This window comes from Pituophis catenifer, unplaced genomic scaffold, assembly GCF_029215685.1.
Source record: "Pituophis catenifer annectens isolate HBS135680 unplaced genomic scaffold, rPitCat1.0.hap2 SCAF_11, whole genome shotgun sequence".
Classification (NCBI taxonomy): Eukaryota; Metazoa; Chordata; class Lepidosauria; order Squamata; family Colubridae; genus Pituophis; species Pituophis catenifer.
The window spans coordinates 17,651,972-17,669,576 of record NW_027256891.1 but is presented as its reverse complement, the minus strand read 5'-3'; the positions used below and the strand labels follow the sequence as shown (position 1 = coordinate 17,669,576).

General features: G+C 43.5%; 2 protein-coding genes across 3 annotated transcripts in view; both read right to left on the bottom strand.

The window, feature by feature from the left end:
• The window catches only part of SYTL4 (synaptotagmin like 4), a 38,102-nt gene extending 32,525 nt beyond the window's left edge, over nucleotides 1-5,577 (bottom strand). For both annotated transcript variants that reach the window (XM_070951667.1, XM_070951668.1), the window contains exon 1: nucleotides 5,391-5,577. The gene's annotated coding sequence lies outside the window, so the exon portion shown is untranslated. The remainder of the gene's footprint in view (nucleotides 1-5,390) is intronic.
• A 3,374-nt stretch (nucleotides 5,578-8,951) lies between these two features.
• On the bottom strand, nucleotides 8,952-17,532 carry TRMT12 (tRNA methyltransferase 12 homolog). Its single transcript, XM_070951995.1, has 7 exons — nucleotides 17,459-17,532; nucleotides 16,341-16,509; nucleotides 14,807-15,005; nucleotides 13,059-13,209; nucleotides 11,547-11,656; nucleotides 9,634-9,791; nucleotides 8,952-9,470 (listed from the first exon to the last, which is right to left on the bottom strand). The coding sequence occupies exons 1-7, from the start codon at nucleotides 17,530-17,532 to the stop codon at nucleotides 9,003-9,005; spliced, it is 1,329 nt and encodes a 442-aa protein (XP_070808096.1). The 3' UTR covers nucleotides 8,952-9,002.
• Between the last annotated feature and the right edge of the window lie 73 nt (nucleotides 17,533-17,605).

Sequence of the window (17,605 nt, the reverse complement as noted above, 5' to 3'; positions counted from 1 at the left end):
TCAACTAGGTAACATCAGCATGCTAAAAGGGAGTACGTTTTGAGGAAGAGGAGGAGGAGGAGGAGGAGGAATAGTAGTGCAGGCTTCTTGGTGCTCTCTGAACTTGCAGACATTTCATTCAAGGTGTTGGTTATTACCTTTAAAGCCCTACATGGCTCAGGGCCAGGCTATCTTCGAGACCGCCTTCTACCGCATAACTCCCAGCGACCGGTAAGATCCCACAGAGTTGGTCTCCTCCGGGTCCCGTCAGCTAAACAATGCCGGCTGGCGGGCCCGCGGAGGAGGGCCTTCTCTGTGGCTGCCCCAGCTCTCTGGAACCAGTTACCTCCTGAGATCCGGACCGCCCACACCCTATTGGCCTTCCGAAAAGCGGTGAAGACCTGGCTTTTCCGGCAGGCCTGGGGCCGTTGATCTCGCTGTTGCCATGAATGGTGAGATCCGGCCTTGAATGGTGTGAATGGGTTTTAATGTTTTAATTTTTAAATGTTTTTATAATGTTTTTTTTTTTTAAAAAAAAAGCATTGTAAGCCGCCTTGAGTCTGCGGAGAAGGGCGGCATATAAATTGAATAAATAAATAAATAAATAAATAAATAAATAAATAAATAAATAAATAAATAAATAAATAAAGATCTCTTCTCAGACTTTGTGATGCCATCGATGTCTTCCCAGCATTCTTGACTCAACTTAACCAACCAACTTTCTGTTTTCTGACAATCAGATGCCAAGAAAATGCCCAAAGAAAAAATAAATCCAGTTTATCCGCATCCTTTTTTTTTTTTTTTTTTGTCTTCAACCCAACATTCCATTTCAACTGCCAAGCCGCCTGACTTCAATAAGCCAGCTTCGGGCACAACTCTTAAAAGAGACTGGCAGTCAGAATGAGAATTATGGGCTGTGCTCCTATGGCTGGCAGAGAAGCCAAATGCCCAGACCTGTTGAAGCAGTTTCCAAAGAGATAACAAGCAGTCCAAATACAAATCAGGGTCCCTGCCCATCTCAACCCCGAGTCGCTAAGAGGTGGTGGGAAAAAATGAGGTTTAACCAGCTAAGAGAATATTTTTTGCTTCTAGCCGAGTCAAAGTTTCTCAGCCTTCTCCAGTTGCATCTTCACAAAATTGTGTGTTAAGACTATAACTGGGAGGGAAAAGGCCAAAGGTTGAGCATTTGGACGTCTTGCGAGGACTTAATAAAGCTCATAAAGCGAAGTCAGGATTCGAACAGACTTCAAATGAGCCAGCTAAACCCGCTCCCCTATGAAAAGTTGGCATTTAGGTGTGCCAAATTACATCAGGGTGACTGTTGACATTTTACTTTCCAAAACTAAGAGGAAGATTGGTGGAAAACAGCCAGGGTGGGCTTCAAAAATTTTAGCAAGGGCTTCTCTGCCGGGTTGCTGGGTGGGAGTGGCCATGGTGGGCGTAGCCTAGTCGGCCTCCTGCACCACGGCGGGGGTGGGTGGGTGTCATTTTTGCCCTCCCCGGGTTCCAGAGGCTTTCCTCAAGCCTCTCGGGGGGGAGCGAAAACATTGGAAATAACCTGTACGTACATATGAAGTGTACTGATATTGAAGTGCTGTAAAGATGGAAATTGTGCTATAAAATGAAAAAAGTTGCTCAATAAAAATTCTTTTAAAAAGTAAAAAATAAACCGGCAGGCACCAATGGCATTTTTTCCTACGTGCAAAACATTTGCAAATTACGAGCATTTTCTACCCGTCTTCGCCCATCAAACATCTTCACACCAAGTTGTAAATTCTGCCTTGAGCCTCAAATTTTGAATCGAATGCAAAAAGAGAAAATATATATCCGACGGTTCAAGAAGCTCTTTCTGAATTTGGCTTCCACTTCCTCACTATCTCCAGCCCAGAGTGAGGCATTCAGTACAGTGTTTATCTTTGACCTGCACATACTTCCCAGTTCAGCTGTCACCAGGCTTTCTCAGGAAAGGAGGAAGAGCAGTTAAGAAAATGCTCTGTTCTGGCTTCCCGAAAGACAAACAGTGCTCGAGAGTCCAGGAAAATGCCTCCACCTCTTTTTTTTCTCTGCTCTCTAAAAGGGACAGCACAACACAAAGGCAACACACAAACACACACTCAGCTCCACGGATTGGAAAGAACATGAAGAAATTGACTCTATGGTCCCTTGGACTGCAAGGCGATCCAACCGGTCAGTCCTAGAGGAGATCAACCCTGACTGCTCTCTAGAAGGCCAGATCCTGAAGATGAAACTCAAATCCTTTGGCCACCTAATGAGAAGGAAGGACTTGCTGGAGAAGAGCCTAAATGCTGGGAAAGATTGAGGGCAAAAGAAGAAGGGGACGGCAGAGAAGGAGGTGGCTGGATGGAGTCACTGAAGCAGTCGGCGTGAGCTTAAATGGACACCAGAGGATGGTAGAGGACAGGAAGGCCTGGAGGAACGTTGCCCATGGGGTCGCGATGGGTCGGACACGACTTCGCGACTAACAACAACAAAAAAATGTTTAAATGATTGTGATTGGTACTAGAAGCGTACATGGAAACACCGAACAATGAAAGGATGAAGGATGAAACTTTAGTATAAATAGATATGAAGAGCTAAATAAGGGAAATATGAATAACAAAGCAGGTGAAAGATGGAAGATAGAAAAGAAACGTCTTTGAATATTACGGTGACATGGAAAAAAAAGTTAAAATAGAGATAGAAATATCTCAGGGAGATGGGGAAGGCCGTTTTCACCCTCCCCAGGCTCCTAGAGAGGCTCTGGAGCCTGGGGAGAGCAAAAAACGGGCCTTCCCCACATACCCCGAGGCCCTCCGGAGGCAGGAAACAGCCTGTTTCCCTACTTTTAGTGGGTCCAGAAGGTCCGAAAATCAGCTGGCGGAGCTGAGTTCGCATGCCCACCGATATGGCTCCCGTGTGCCACCACGGCACTACGGTTCGCCATCACAGCACTATATTAACCTGCATACTAGCAAACCAATACATAGTTAACTAAATTGTTCCGACGCTCAAGCTTACTGGGTTTAAGGTGCTGTCCTTGAAACCAGGAGATTGTGAGTTCTAGTCCTGCCTAAGCATGAAAACTGACTGGGTAAACTTTGGGGCTGTCCCTCTCTCCCAGTCCAGCCAACCTCACAGGGTTGTTTTTGTCGGGAAAATAGGAGGGGGGGGTAGTATTGTGTGTATTCACAACCTTGAGTTATTTATTTAAAAAATAATAAAGGTAGGATGAAAATTAATAAATTAGTCTCACTCGTAGAATGTTAAGCTGCAGCTCCTGAGCATGCACAAAGTCCCCTCAATTCAGACAGAGCATAAATACCTGCTTGAGGTCATCTGATACAATTTCTCCACCCCCGCTCCAAACCACACATTTCCAAAAGTACAGTTGACCTGACACTGTTTTTCCAAGACATGCTCCATGCGCCACATAAATCATACTCTCTAAATAAATTACACTAAGCCTTTACACATTCCGGTTGGCATGGCAAATGTAGCCATTATGCTTCACTAATCACGATTTGTGGCTCAAGGGATCTCAGTCATAAACTCCAAAGCAGTGTCAGAGACAAGGCTGAAATTTAATTTCCACCTGCTGTATGTATACATGTATATTGTTAATGGTACAATTTGTGATTGTTAACAAATAGAGTTATAGTCAAGTTTCCAACACTAACCCTTGTCTAAATTTTCAACCCATCTCTAAATTCTAAACCCATCTTTAAATTTTCAACCCATCTCTAAATTCTAAACCCATCTTTAAATAACCCATCTCTAAATTCTAAACCCTTGTCTAAATTTTAAATCCATCTCTAAATTCTAAACCCGTCTAAATTCTAAACCATTATCTAAATTCGAAACCCATCTCTAAATTCTAAACCCATCTTTAAATTTTAAACCCATATCTAAATTTTAGACCCACCTCTAAATTCTAAACCCATCACTAAATTCTAAACTAAATCCATCACTAAATTCTAAACCTTTGTCTAAATTCTAAACCCATCTCTATATTCTAAACCCATCTCTAAATTCTAAACTCATCTCTAAATTCTAAACCCTTCTCTAAATTTTAAACCCATCTCTAAATTCTAAACCCATCACTAAATTCTAAACTAAATCCATCACTAAATTCTAAACCTTTGTCTAAATTCTAAACCCATCTCTATATTCTAAACCCATCTCTAAATTCTAAACCCCTCTAAATTCTAAACCCTTTTCTAAATTTTAAACCCATCTCTAAATTCTAAACCCATCACTAAATTTTAAACTAAATCCATCACTAAATTCTAAACCTTTGTCTAAATTCTAAACCCATCTCTATATTCTAAACCCATCTCTAAATTCTAAACCCATCTCTAAATTCTAAACCCATGTCTGAATTATAAACCCTTATCTAAATTCTAAAACCCTTGTCAAAATTCTAAACCCATCTCTAAATTCTAAACCCATCTCTATATTCTAAACCCATCTCTAAATTCTAAACCCATCTCTAAATTCTAAACCCTTCTCTAAATTTTAAACCCATCTCTAAATTCGAAACCCATCACTAAATTCTAAACTAAATCCATCACTAAATTCTAAACCTTTGTCTAAATTCTAAACCCATCTCTATATTCTAAACCCATCTCTAAATTCTAAACCCCTCTAAATTCTAAACCCTTTTCTAAATTTTAAACCCATCTCTAAATTCTAAACCCATCACTAAATTTTAAACTAAATCCATCACTAAATTCTAAACCCTTGTCAAAATTCTAAACCCATCTCTAAATTCTAAACCCATCTCTATATTCTAAACCCATGTCTAAATTTTAGTCCAGGAACCAGGTTATACCCAAAAATATTTGGAAGGGGAGGGGGGGGAGGAAGAGAAGGATTTTTAAAAAATATATAAATGCTGAAACCGTATTTCCTGCACTGACTTTCATGAAAGAAATACTCACCTTCTTGGGAAGTTGGTGAAGAAGAACCTGTACCTCTGAGTTTAGGCAGAGTGCCACACACACACACTGTCCCCCCACAACCTGCTAAGTTTCACTTCGCTAAACCGATCAACCCCCCCCCCCCCGAAGAATTCACCCAACGAAAGTTAGCCAGCCAGCCACCCCTTGGCTTGGCACCCCAAGTCAGATTTGGAGACCGCGCTCCTTCCAGCCCGTTTCGGAACCGGTCCAAAAGTCACGTTGGAAAGAAAGGCTCCCCCATCCCACCCGGGCTTCGTTTCCAAAGACCCTCCTGCACAGGCTCTCCGGACAAAGCCAGATCCGGGACAGAAAAAGCAGCCGCTGAAGAAGGGCTGGTCCGAGGAGGAGGAAGAGGAGGAAGGAGGAGAAAGTGGGCAAAGGCGCCTGCTTCGGAAAAGTCCGGAGCTCCAACTCCGAGCGCGCCAGGAGTTGGAGAGATTTTGGGGGTACCTGCAACCCGCCGCGCCCGGGGAACTCGCCGGCTCCCTCGCGAGGATCTCTCCGCGCGAGTCCGGGACGAGCAGGAGCAGCAGCCCCGAAAAACACGCCTTGACCCGAGGCGGAGTCCCCGGCTTAAAGGCGACGCGCTCCGCTCGGGAAAGGAAGGAGGTGGCGCTGCCGGCCTCGATCGCGTCGATGTCTCCGTTACGCGCGGCGTCCTTTTGGGGGGCCTCCGTTCCTCTTTCCCCCGTTTTCTTCTTCTTTCCTCTTCTCCTTCTCCTCCTCTTCTTCTTTCTCTTCACCTCCTCCTCCTCCTTTCTTCTTCCTCTGCTTTTCCTCTTGTTCTTTTCTTCTTCTCCATCTCTTCCTCTCCTTCCTTCTCTTCCCCTTTACTTTTCGTCGTCCTTCTTTCCTCTCCATGTCTTTTTTCACTCCTCCTCCTCTCCTTTTCTCTTCTTCCTTTCCCTCGTCCTTCTTTCTTCTCCATCTGCTCCTCCTCCTTTTCCTCTTGTTCTTCTCTTCTCCATCTCTTCTCTTCCTCCTCCATCTCTTCCTCTCCTTCCTTCTCTTCTCCTTTACTTTTCATCTTGTCATTCTTTCTTCTCCATCTTCTCCTTCCTCTCGTCTTTTTTCTCCTCCTCCTCCTCTCCTTTTCTCTTCTTCCTTTTCCTCGTCCTTCTTTCATCTCCATCTGCTCCTCCTCTCTTGTTCTTCTCTTCCCCATATTTTCTTCTCCTCCTCCATCTCCTCTCCTTCTTTTCCTCTTCCTTCTCTTCTTCTCCTCCATCTGCTCCTCTCTTCTTCTTCTCCTCCTTCGTCTTTCCTCTTCACCATTCCTCCTCCTCCTCTTCTTCTCCTCCTCTCTTCTTTGCCCTATTGTGTGATCATCTCAAAAAAAAATTTGTTTTAATATAGTGATGTATGGCCGGTACATGACACCAGAGAATTTATCTAGAAAGTATAAACATGGGTTTATTTTAATGGGTGTATGTTAGTTTTTAATTTGTGGGCCAAATTTTTGTATATTTGATTTTAATGGTTTTTAAATTTTGTAAATTTTATGTGTTTTAATATGGCTGTACACCGCCCTGAGTCCTTCGGGAGAAGGGCAGTATAGAAGTCTAATAAAAGTAAAGTAAAGTAAAGTAAACATGTGAAATATAATCCGGGCTGAGCTATCTCTGCAATCGGCTAATTCTACATGCCTTTTAAAACGAAAGGCGCAGATGTTAACCCAAAGGGAAGCCCAAGAAAAGGTACCTTCATGTCCCTCTCACAGGTTTCCCACAGGTAAAGATGGGGCGGGACTGTATGCAAATCCAGCCCAGGATCTTTAAAAAAAAGATCTAAAAGTCTATTAAAATGTCAGAACGCAATGCCTACACTCCGGGTTCTGTTTTGCACTGGTCCAGAGTAAGACAGGAAGCAGGGCTGACCTGCTCCAAAATGCAAAGCTAAGACCGTCACCAAAAGCAGGAATAATAATCATGTTTATAGAGTTTCTTCAGCAATGCCCATCACACTCACTAGGAGATAAAATAGCTGGAATAATTGGTTTGCAAATGGCTTGAAAGCACAAGTAGCTTTATTTTCCTCTTGCATATCTTTGGTCCTGTATATATTTTAGGTTTTAGCTTCTGTAGACATTTAATAAAAACCTGGGGAGGGGGCGGGGGGAAGGAAATGGGAGAAAAAGAGGGGAAGTGCAAGGAATAAGAAAAAGAGTAACTTCCAACTTTCTTCATTAGAGTTACAAATACAAATTCCATTGATATTTCGCTCAAAAATCCAGTAACACAAAGTACTTCTATTATAATATTGCCTTTTTTGCATATCGGTGACTGAAGACTTTTAATCTAACCACGCTCTAGTTCAAACCTGGTATGAAAAGGTAATAAAGGTAGTAACCTACAGAACAAACATATGACTCACTTCTTTTCCCTGGGTATTAGCTCTGAGCTCTGATTCTTTTAAAAAATGCAACAACCACAACCTTTTATACTAAACACAGACATCGCCCTAACTAGGTGTTCACAGCTTCTATTGTTATCTCAGGGGAAGATAAAAATTAGATTAAGGCTGCCCCAAAGATCAGTTTTACCATGCAAACTATTTACTAAGTCTGTACTACTATTAATTTTCTCATCGTTCCCATCACCCATCTCCTTCCACTTATGACTGTATGACTGTAACTTTGTTGCTTGAATCCTTACGATTTATATTGACTGTTTCCTAGTATGATTTGATTGCTTATTTATACCCTATGACTAGTGTTGTACCTTATGATTCTTGACGAATGTATCTCTTCTTATTTGTACTCCGAGAGCATATGCACCAAGACAAATTCCTTGTGTGTCCAATCACACTTGGCCAATAAAGAATTCTATTCTATTCTATTCTATTCTATTCTATTCTATTCTATTCTATTCTATTCTATTCTATTCTATTCTATTCTATTCTATTCTACTCTACTCTATTCCTAATATTCTATTCTATTCTATTCTATTCTATTCTATTCTATTCTATTCTATTCTATTCTATTCTATTCTATTCCATTCCATTCCATTCCATTCCATTCCATTCTATTCCATTCTACTCCTAATTTCATTCTATTCCATTCCATTCTATTCTACTCTATTGTCTTCCTCATTCACAAAATGACATAAGGAATTAGAATCAAACTATTAATGATTGCATGAACTAGTCCTCCTTCTATTCACTGGAAAACCACGTTTGGCTGGCTTCTCATTTATTTATCAAATTTATATGCCGCTCATCTCGTGGTGCAAGGCCAATTAAACCATGATTATGGACTTGTTTTTAATCTAACTGTTGTGCGAATCTAACCATGTGAGCCGAATGCAATGGTCTGCGTCTTAATTTAATGCATGAACCCAACTATTTTGGATTATTCAACCAATAATGGCAATAACAAATGCTTTTGTGTGCAAATGGCTGGATTTAGCTCACGTGGTTTGTAATCTTTCCCACGATTCCTACGTTCTTTTTTGCAGACACCGTAGGAAAGAACCATGTTAAATCTATGGTTGCCAAAAGTTATTCGATAGGATGTAGAATCTCCAGCAAATAGTATAGCTCGGGAAGAAGGCTGGAAGGATTGGTGGTGGCGCTGTGGTTGGAGGGCAGTACTGCAGGCTACTTCTGCTGACTGCCGGCTGCCTGCAACTTGGCAGTTCAAATCTCACCAGGCTCAAGGTTGACTCAGCCTTCCATCCTTCCGAGGTGAATAAAATGAAGACCCAGACTGTTGGGGGCAATATGCTGACTCTGTAAACCGCTTAGAGAAGGCTGTAAAGAACTGTAAAGCGGTATATAAATCTAGATGCTATTGCTATTTACTTTGTAGAACCCAGGAGGCATCAACTAGCTGCCCAAATCACTTCTATCGCCTTCTTATGTTCAGAACCCTGTGAGGGTTCAAGGATTCATTAAAGTTCTGACTGCATTCACAAAACCCCCCAAAATTATGTGACACTTCCAGCCACTAACTTCAGGATTCAGAAAGTGGGAAAGCAGCTCGCAAAGAAGATCCAGAATGCGATACCCATACCCTGCTTCTTCCAAGATCCCCTGAGTCGGAGAGAAGACATTCTCCAGACGCTACTCAAGCGGCCGGCAATCTAGATCCAAGACTAGATGGTCTACATGAGGGGCGTACGATTTCACATGTTCAAGATGCAAGATTTGGGTTTTCCAAGGTTTCCTATACAGATCCTGAAGCAAATTCTGGATCCGTGTCGCTGTGACTTCTGCCCAGCCCTGCCATTCTTGTTTGGCTAAAGCCGTGAATGATTGTCCAGCGTTCTGGAGAACATCGTGGTCCTTCAGAGTTACTCGATCGTCTTGGCCATTGGATATTGCTTGGGCGGGACCCTGCTCGGGTGACTGTTTCTGGTCCAGTTGCTGGGACAATTCGAGTGCCTTTCCTGAGAAAGCCTCCACGTTTTGGTGTATGTGAAGGACCCCTCCGACATCCTTTCTCAAGACCCGGCAAGCGATTGGCCACCCTTCCTCCGACGTCGGGATCAATCCCAGGTTTACTCTGTCAGCCACACCCCGTAGTTCCACCTCCAGCCAAAGAGAGAGAGAGAGAGAGAGCAGAGAAAACATTTTCTCAAATCAACGCATTGATTTGTCTTCCTAGCTCAGTTTCTACTCAGAACGGCAGCAGCTCTTGAAAGTTTCAGGCAGACAAAGTTTCGGGGTCCATTTTGAGGCCTTTTCTACTCACCTTCCTATTGTCCCCCTGGTGAACGTGGCAACGATCCTCAACGGCATTCAGTCGCAGGTTCCTCCGTAGAGCTTCCACAGCGTGGGGATTCCACTCACAAGCGTGGACAAAGGCAGCACCAGCATGGACTAAGTAAGGCAGAGTGAAATAGCCAATCCCTGAAGAAGAGAAGACAGACAAAATGAGCTCAGTGTCCATGCCATTACATTATCCTTGATTTGACATCCCTCTACGCTTTGCTTAAGCAGTGTGGGAAGAAATATCCATCTGGTTCAGTTCCAAGCTGCGAAAAAGACACTGGAAACATGGAGGCTGATTGGAAAAGGTGGTTTAATGATGAAAAGAGCCCCCAAGCACATGGTTCTCTGGTGCAGCTGACCACCTGGAGTTGAGAGTGGTTTTTTTTTTATATAACTTCTCTTGGGCTTTGAACTTGAGCTTCCTGTTCCTTTGCAAGAACACATATTTTATTGGCTGTTGTCAGACTCCCATGGGGCCATGTAGGGGTCATAACTGGCTCTATAGGCAAAGTACAAATCCTAGGTGTTTGTCTGAGCTACCGTATTTTTCGGCATATAAGACATGCCTACCTTTTTGGAGAAGGAAAAAAAAAATCTGCCTCTGCCTCCCAGCAATTTGCCTCCTTGCAGCAAACAGCAGAGGCCCACATGCCAATAGGCAATGGCAATCCCTGCAGCCTGAAACAGATGAGGGTCGGGAGACCGATCCAACTGACAATCAGCTGCTTGTGCTAATCAGGCTGTGCTGAAGCTGAAACAGGCTGTTTGCTGTTTGCTGCAAGTAGGTATATTGCTGGGAGGCAGAGGCCAAAGGGTGGGGGCCGGCTACATTCGGTGTATAAGACGCACCCAAATTTTCACCCTCTTTTGGGTGAAGATGGGTTCTACATTCAAAAGAGTCCTTGAGATTCAGAAACACTTTGTACTCCAACTAGAATTTCAGCAGGAGAGTTTCTGCTATTATCAAGGCAGTACTGTTGGAAACACAGTGGCTCAGTGGCTAAGACGCTGAGCTTGTCGATCGAAAGGTTGGCAGTTCAGCGGTTTGAATCCCTAGTGCCACGTATAACGGGGTGAGCTCCCATTACTTGTCCCAGCTTCCGCCAATCTAGCAGTTCGAAAGCATGTAAAAAATGCAAGTAGAAAAATAGGGACCACCTTCGATGGGAAGGTAACAGCGTTCCGTGTGCTTTTGGCCTTTAGTCATGCTGGCCACATGACCACGGAGATGTCTTTGGACAGCGCTGGCTCTTTGGCTTTGAAACAGAGATGAGCACCGCCCCCTAGATTTGGGAACAACTAACACATATGTGCGAGGGGAACCTTTACCTTTACTGTTGGAAATGTAAAAAAATACCAGGCACATACTACCACATGTGGTGGACCTGTAAAAAAGCAAGGGAATTTTGGATACAAATTCATATGTGGTTAGAAAAAAATGGTTAGACAACGTATAGAGTTCAAGCCAGAATTATTTCTATTAGGCATTATATCAGATGGCTATGACAAGGGGACAATACACCTAATATTACACATCCTGACCGCTGCAAGAATGGTGTATGCACAGCAGTGGAAGAATGAAAACACCCCTTCAGAGGAGGAGATAATAAGGAAGATACTAGTCTGTGCAAAAATGCATAGACTAACGTTAATAATAAAAGACAAAGAAGAGACAGAATATTGTGATACATGGAACAGATTCTATCAATGGTTAGAAGCACGAGGTGGGATATGAAAAAATTAGCTTATATATATATATATATATAAGGACTACCCCAACAAGTGGGAGGGGGCATTCTGCTCCTTTTCACCTTTCAGCTCCAATCCAGGAGCTAATATATACATACATACATACATACATACATACATACATATTAAAAAGGCAGTATTTACCAGCATAAAGATCCACCACTACTTCTCCTGTGCATAACATGGAGGCTATCCGTAGCTTCTCAGTAATGTTTCCTGGAGACAGCATGCACTGGGTCACATCGAAGGTGTATCTGTGGAGAAAAACACAGATGCAGGAGACTAGATATCCACCCTAAATTTCCCAAGAGGTATAAAGTTAAGGATAAAGAGTATATCCAAGAGGTATACTTATAGCCTAACGCTAAGCTTTGCTAGCCTGTAGGACTCATGGCCCTGATAGAAGCCAAAAAATTGGCAGCCCAGATTAACCAAGCAGATGTTCATCTTGGCTTGTTTTGGAAACATATCAACTTATCAGAGATCATTCTGTCCTGTCCAGCAACAGAATTCCCAAAGGGACTAGCAACAATCAGATAACTTCATATCCAGACTAAAACGTGCATAAAGTGTGGGAAATGAAAATTACTGTACATGAATAGGAAAAACAATGTGGCACTTTTAACAGGTCTTATCTGCTTTAAAATCTCCGCCACAGGAAATCTAGCTTGTTCCCACACTCAAAATACTCAATCACGAAGATTTTTTTTCATCTAACTTTCAAGCAGAATCTGCTTTTCTGTAATTTAAGACCATTATTTTATGTCCTGCACTAGCGGACACCACCAACTTTCTCGATTAAACTTGAATGTCTAGGACGGGGGTCTGCAACCTTTAACACTCAAAGAGCCATTTGGACCCGTTTCCCACAGAAAAGAAAATACCGGGAGCCACAAAACCCTTCCCGTGCCTGACTATTTCTTGAGCGGCCACAAAACTCGCACTTGTAGTTGAATTAAAAGTTCTGTTTTCTTCTGAAAATTTTCTTTTCTTGGATTTATCCATGGTTGGCCTACTGGGGGTTGAAAAGCTCAATAAATCACGTGGCAGCGGGTGTCGCACATTGGCGGTTGTGACGCATATTTTGAGTGACAGGGAGCCGCAGCAGAGGGGTGAAAGAGCCACATGCAGCTCCAGAGCCGCAGGTTGCTGACTCCTGGTCTAGGACAGTGAGGGCGGAAAAGGGAGCACGTGCATAAGTGCATGTGGCACCAAGTGCCAAAAAGGGAATGCTGCGTGCGCATGAACAAGCACTAATCAGGGCCGCAATTAGAAAGAGGAACTGCCCAGGGGGCATGCGCACACCAGATAAGGTACAGTTTCCGGTGTGCACATGCGTGCCAGCAAGTAAGTCTTCCGATTGCTGCTGCGCATCAGCTGGTCAGCGCACATGCTCACACCAGAAAATGGAAGATCAGCTCTTCCGGTTTCCAGCATTGCCGCACGCATAAAAGCCAGCTGATCGTTGCGTGCACATGCATGCCAGAAACCACAAGAGGAACAGGCAACACCGCACACGCTAGGCGACATGGCTCCACGTGCCACTTCGGGCATGCGTGCCATAGGTTCACCATCACGGGTCTAGGATCTGTCGTGTGATTGCATTATTCAAGTGTAAATAAAGAAATGAGGAGTAAAGAACCTTTTGTCCCTTACCTGATTCCATTGTCTACTTGTTCAACCCAACCATCCTCGCCCAGCAACAGGGTCACAGCAGGTGAGCGAAACAAATCTGGCTGCACTCGGCCCCGTTTGGCTAAACGCCGGGCCCCCAAAGCATCAGCAACCACCTGCCAAAGTCCTTGGCCTAGAACAGAGAGCAAAGGCTATTATTTCAGTGTTGTTCAGTTACACCAGGAGTCAGCAACCCGCGGCTCTGGAGCCGCATGTGGCTCTTTCATCCCTCTGCTGCAGCTCCCTGTCGTCAGTCGGCTCCAGAGTTGATAGGGCTTTCGGTTAGGACAGGTAGAGGAAAAAGGACACCATGCTAGGAGGAGACGCTATGGTGGGGGAACTGGACTTCCGGTCGGCTCCAGAATTGAATGGGGGGGGGGGCTTCCGGTTAGGACCTTCGTGGCTCTTTGAGTGTTTAAGGTTGCCGATCCCTGATTTACACCAAAACCAATTGGGACATGTTTAAGAATCAACATATGGTATTTTATTACAGCAGTACGTTTCTAAAAGAAACCATATCATCAGATGAGTAAAGAGCAATCTAATCTTCAGATGGCAGTTCTTATATTTCATTGTGGTCTCACATTCAAGTACTAACTCCGTTTATCTTTTGGGAGATCAATGCAGATTGACTTCTATCACCCATCTGGACATTATCTGCTTTGTTCTTATGTACTGTCTGTGCTGAATACGTATTCAGCTATAATGTGCTTTGTTGCATATTGGTTTAATGTGTGGTTGGAATTTTAGCCCACAGTGGTTTATTCAACAAACTATGGTTAAATAAACCATGGCTTAGGGCAATTATGAAGCCCAACAATTGCAATTCAGCCCAAGTATGTATAATTGCAATTATTGCATCTTCTTCTCCGGTTGCCCCATGTTTTCATCTCTTCCTCCTCTTTCTTTTGTTATGTAAATCCCCTGCAATAAAGATCCAGCATGCCAGATCTTCGTGAAACCCTGAGCACCAAGTCGCTGCTATGTAACTAACAAATATTAACCTTAACAAGGAAAGGAAATTAACATTTATGATGGGAGAGAAAAAAAAAACCTGCCTCTGTTCAGACCCGAATTAATAGAATTGCATTTCTAGTTATTTTAAACTTGCACTTCCCCCCAGTTTCTTTCTGCAAAGATACCTATCTTAGATAAGGAATAAAAGTTTGGTTTTGCTGAACAGGAATCCCCCACTGTAAAATTACCGTATTTTTCAGAGTATAAGACGCACTTCCCCTCCCCCAAAGAGGCTGAAAATTTGGGTGTGACTTATACTCCGAATGTAGCTTTTTCTAAGCTTTTTTTCAGCCCTAACGAGGCGCTAGTGAGTGAAGCGATCTTCCGCCCTTCGCCTGCTTTTCTCATTGCTTCTCTCCCATGATCAGCTGTGCTTTAGAAGCTTTTTTTCAGCCCTAACGAGGTGCTAGTGAGTGAAGCAATCTTCCGCCCTTCGCCTGCTTTTCTCATTGCTTCTCTCCCACGATCAGCTGTGCTTTAGAAGCTTTTTTTCAGCCCTAACGAGGCGCTAGTGAGTGAAGCAATCTTCCTCGCTTCGCCTGCTTTTCTCATTGCTTCTCTCTCCCACGATCAGCTGTGCTTTAGAAGCTGTTTTTTATCCCCAAAAACTAAGCTGCGTCTTATACTCTGAAAAATACGGTATATTTGCAATTTATTTGTTTGTGTGATTGACTGATTTCTATAGCCGCCCAACTCAGTAAATGACTCTTTACCAAATTCTCTCCACTGCTTTGCCCTAAAGCAATCCTCGCTTAGAAGAACAAGGTCCCCATGCCTCTGCCAGGACCGTGGCAGATCTTTCTCTAGCTCTTCTGACCACGCAGCACCATGGATTGACATGAGGTGTTCTAGCTCACTGTGCAGCTTCTGAACGGGTGAACGTACCATAACTGCTTTCGAAGGAATAGGATTCTAAGAAAGAAAAGAAATGGTCAGTTTCCTTGGTGATACACACAGAGCTTGCTTCTGTTTCAAATTTTTTCTAAATGGGGTCGTAGGTGCTCTCTGATCTTGGTTATCTTAGCTATACACCTGAGCTATATGTGGAATGGAATGGAATGGGGATGGGGATGGGGATGGGATGGGATTGAATGACAGAGTTGGAAGGGACCTGTAAGTCATCTAATCCAAACCCCTCCTCAAGCAGGAGACCCTATGCCATTTCTGACAGATGGCTGTCCAGTCTCTTCTTGAAAGCTTCAAGTAATGAAGCTCCCACAACTTGTGAACACAAGCTGTTCCGTTGATTGTTCTGTCAGAAAATTCCTCCTTATCTCTAGATTGAATCTCTCCTTGATCAGTTTCCATCCATTATTCCTTGTCTGGCCTTCAGGTGCTTTGGAAAATAGTTTGACCCCCTCCTCTCTGGGGCAGCCCCTCAAATATTGGAAAACTCCTCTCATCTCCCCCCTGGTCCTTCTCTTCACTAGACTAGCCATGTCCAGTTCCTGCAACAGTTCATCATATGTTTTAGCCTTTTGGATGCTTATGACAGAAAGGTTCAAAAGGCAGACTACTTTGAATGTGTTAATTAAAACCCCAGTGGTTCCCAAAGCGTTACCTTACAGAAAACCAGCCCTTCTGTGATATCAGAACAGTTAAGACAGTGGCAGCACTAGTTCCGATCCAAACTCATGGCTACATCAAAGAAGCTCAACCAGCATCTGAATTTTGATTACATGGCCATGAGGAATGCTGCTACAGTCATAAGTGTGAAAAACGGTCATAAGTCACTTTTTAAAGTGCTGTTCTACCTTTGAATAGTCCTTAAATGAACTGTTTTAACTCAGGAACTACTTGTATTTATTTCCAGCTCGAGATAAATCTAAAGGTAAAGGTAAAGATTCCCCTTGCACATATGTGCTAGTCGTTTCCGACTCTAGGGGGCGGTGCTCATCTCCGTTTCAAAGCCAAAGAGCCAGCGCTATCCGAAGACGTCTCCGTGGTCATGTGGCCGGCATGACTAAACGCCAAAGGCGCACGGAACGCTGTTACCTTCCCACCAAAGGTGGTCCCTATTTTTCTACTTGCATTTTTTACGTGCTTTCGAACTGCTAGGTTGGCAGAAGCCGGGACAAGTAACGGGAGCTCATCCCGTTATGCGGCACTAGGGATTCGAACCACTGAACTGCCGACCTTTCGATCAACAAGCTCAGCGTCTTAGCCACTGAGCCACCACATCCCTCAGAGATAAATCTAGAGTTAGACAAAAAAACCTGACTTCTTCTTCACAAGAGCTTGACTTACATGTATCCATGTCAGAGCGCAGGCCTTTCCATGTGGTATGCTCTCCTTGAGTTGTTGAAGGTGCTGCGCTGTGAAGCTTTGGCCAAGTATAGGCAACGCTGTGGTCCCATCGGGAAGTTTTTGCACTCGATAAAGGGAGTTCAGAATCCCTTCACTTGTCAAGCGTTTTCTGTAATATCAAACCATTTGTGAGGATCCCCACAGAACGTTATTGCCACCGGTATTGCTACAGAGAAGGTCCAAAACAGAATGCAAGAAAGACTGGTTTTTGTTTTTTTTTGTTTTAATCTCTGGGCGATACCACATGAAGTCAACAACATAGAGAAAATGGATCTGGCTTCACCAACATTCACCAAGTGGGCAGCCTGAAAAATCATCAAGACTTTACAAGGAAACTGTTCATGGCATAGCCACAAAACAGGAAAGCTTGGATGGATGAATGGATGGATGGATGGACGGACGGATGGGATGGGGTGCGTGGATATATAGAGATAGAAGAGAGAGTGAGAGAAGACAAGAGAGAGACAAGAGAGAGAGATGACGATAGATAGATAGATAGATAGATAGATAGATAGATAGATAGATATTGATAGGGGAGAGAGACGATAAGAGAGATAGATAATAAAGAAATGGTAGGTAGGTAGATGAGATAGATAGATAGATAGACAGACAGACAGAGACAGACAGACAGACAGACAGGAGAGAGAGAGAAATGATAGGTAGGTAGGTAAGTAGGTAGATAGAGATGACGATAGATAGATAGATAGATAGATAGAGAGAGAGAGAGAGAGAGAGAGAGAGAGAGAGAGAGAGAGAGAGAGATAAATGATAGAAAGATATAGATACTGTAGATATAGATAGGATAGATAAATGATAGAGATGATAGAATATATACACACAGATAGATAGATAGATAGATAGATAGATAGATAGATAGATAGATAATGAGAGAGAAGAGAGAAGAGAGAGAAATGATAAGGAAGGAAGGAGGGAGATAAAGATATATGGGGGGACAGACTGAAGTGAAGCGGTTTTAGGGAAATAAGACCTTCCTGTATATAAAAAAAAAAACCCTTGCATCCCAGCGCGCTGTATTCCTAGGAACCTGCCCTCCACACCTGAAAAGCTGAGTAAACTGAGCCTCGGTAACGAGAGCCGCGGTGCCGCCAGAGGACGAAGCCCCGGCTTCCATCTTCGGTCAATCGTTCACGGAAGAGCAACGGAATCAGCGCGGAAACGGAACTCAAGTTTCAGCGCCAGGGCTT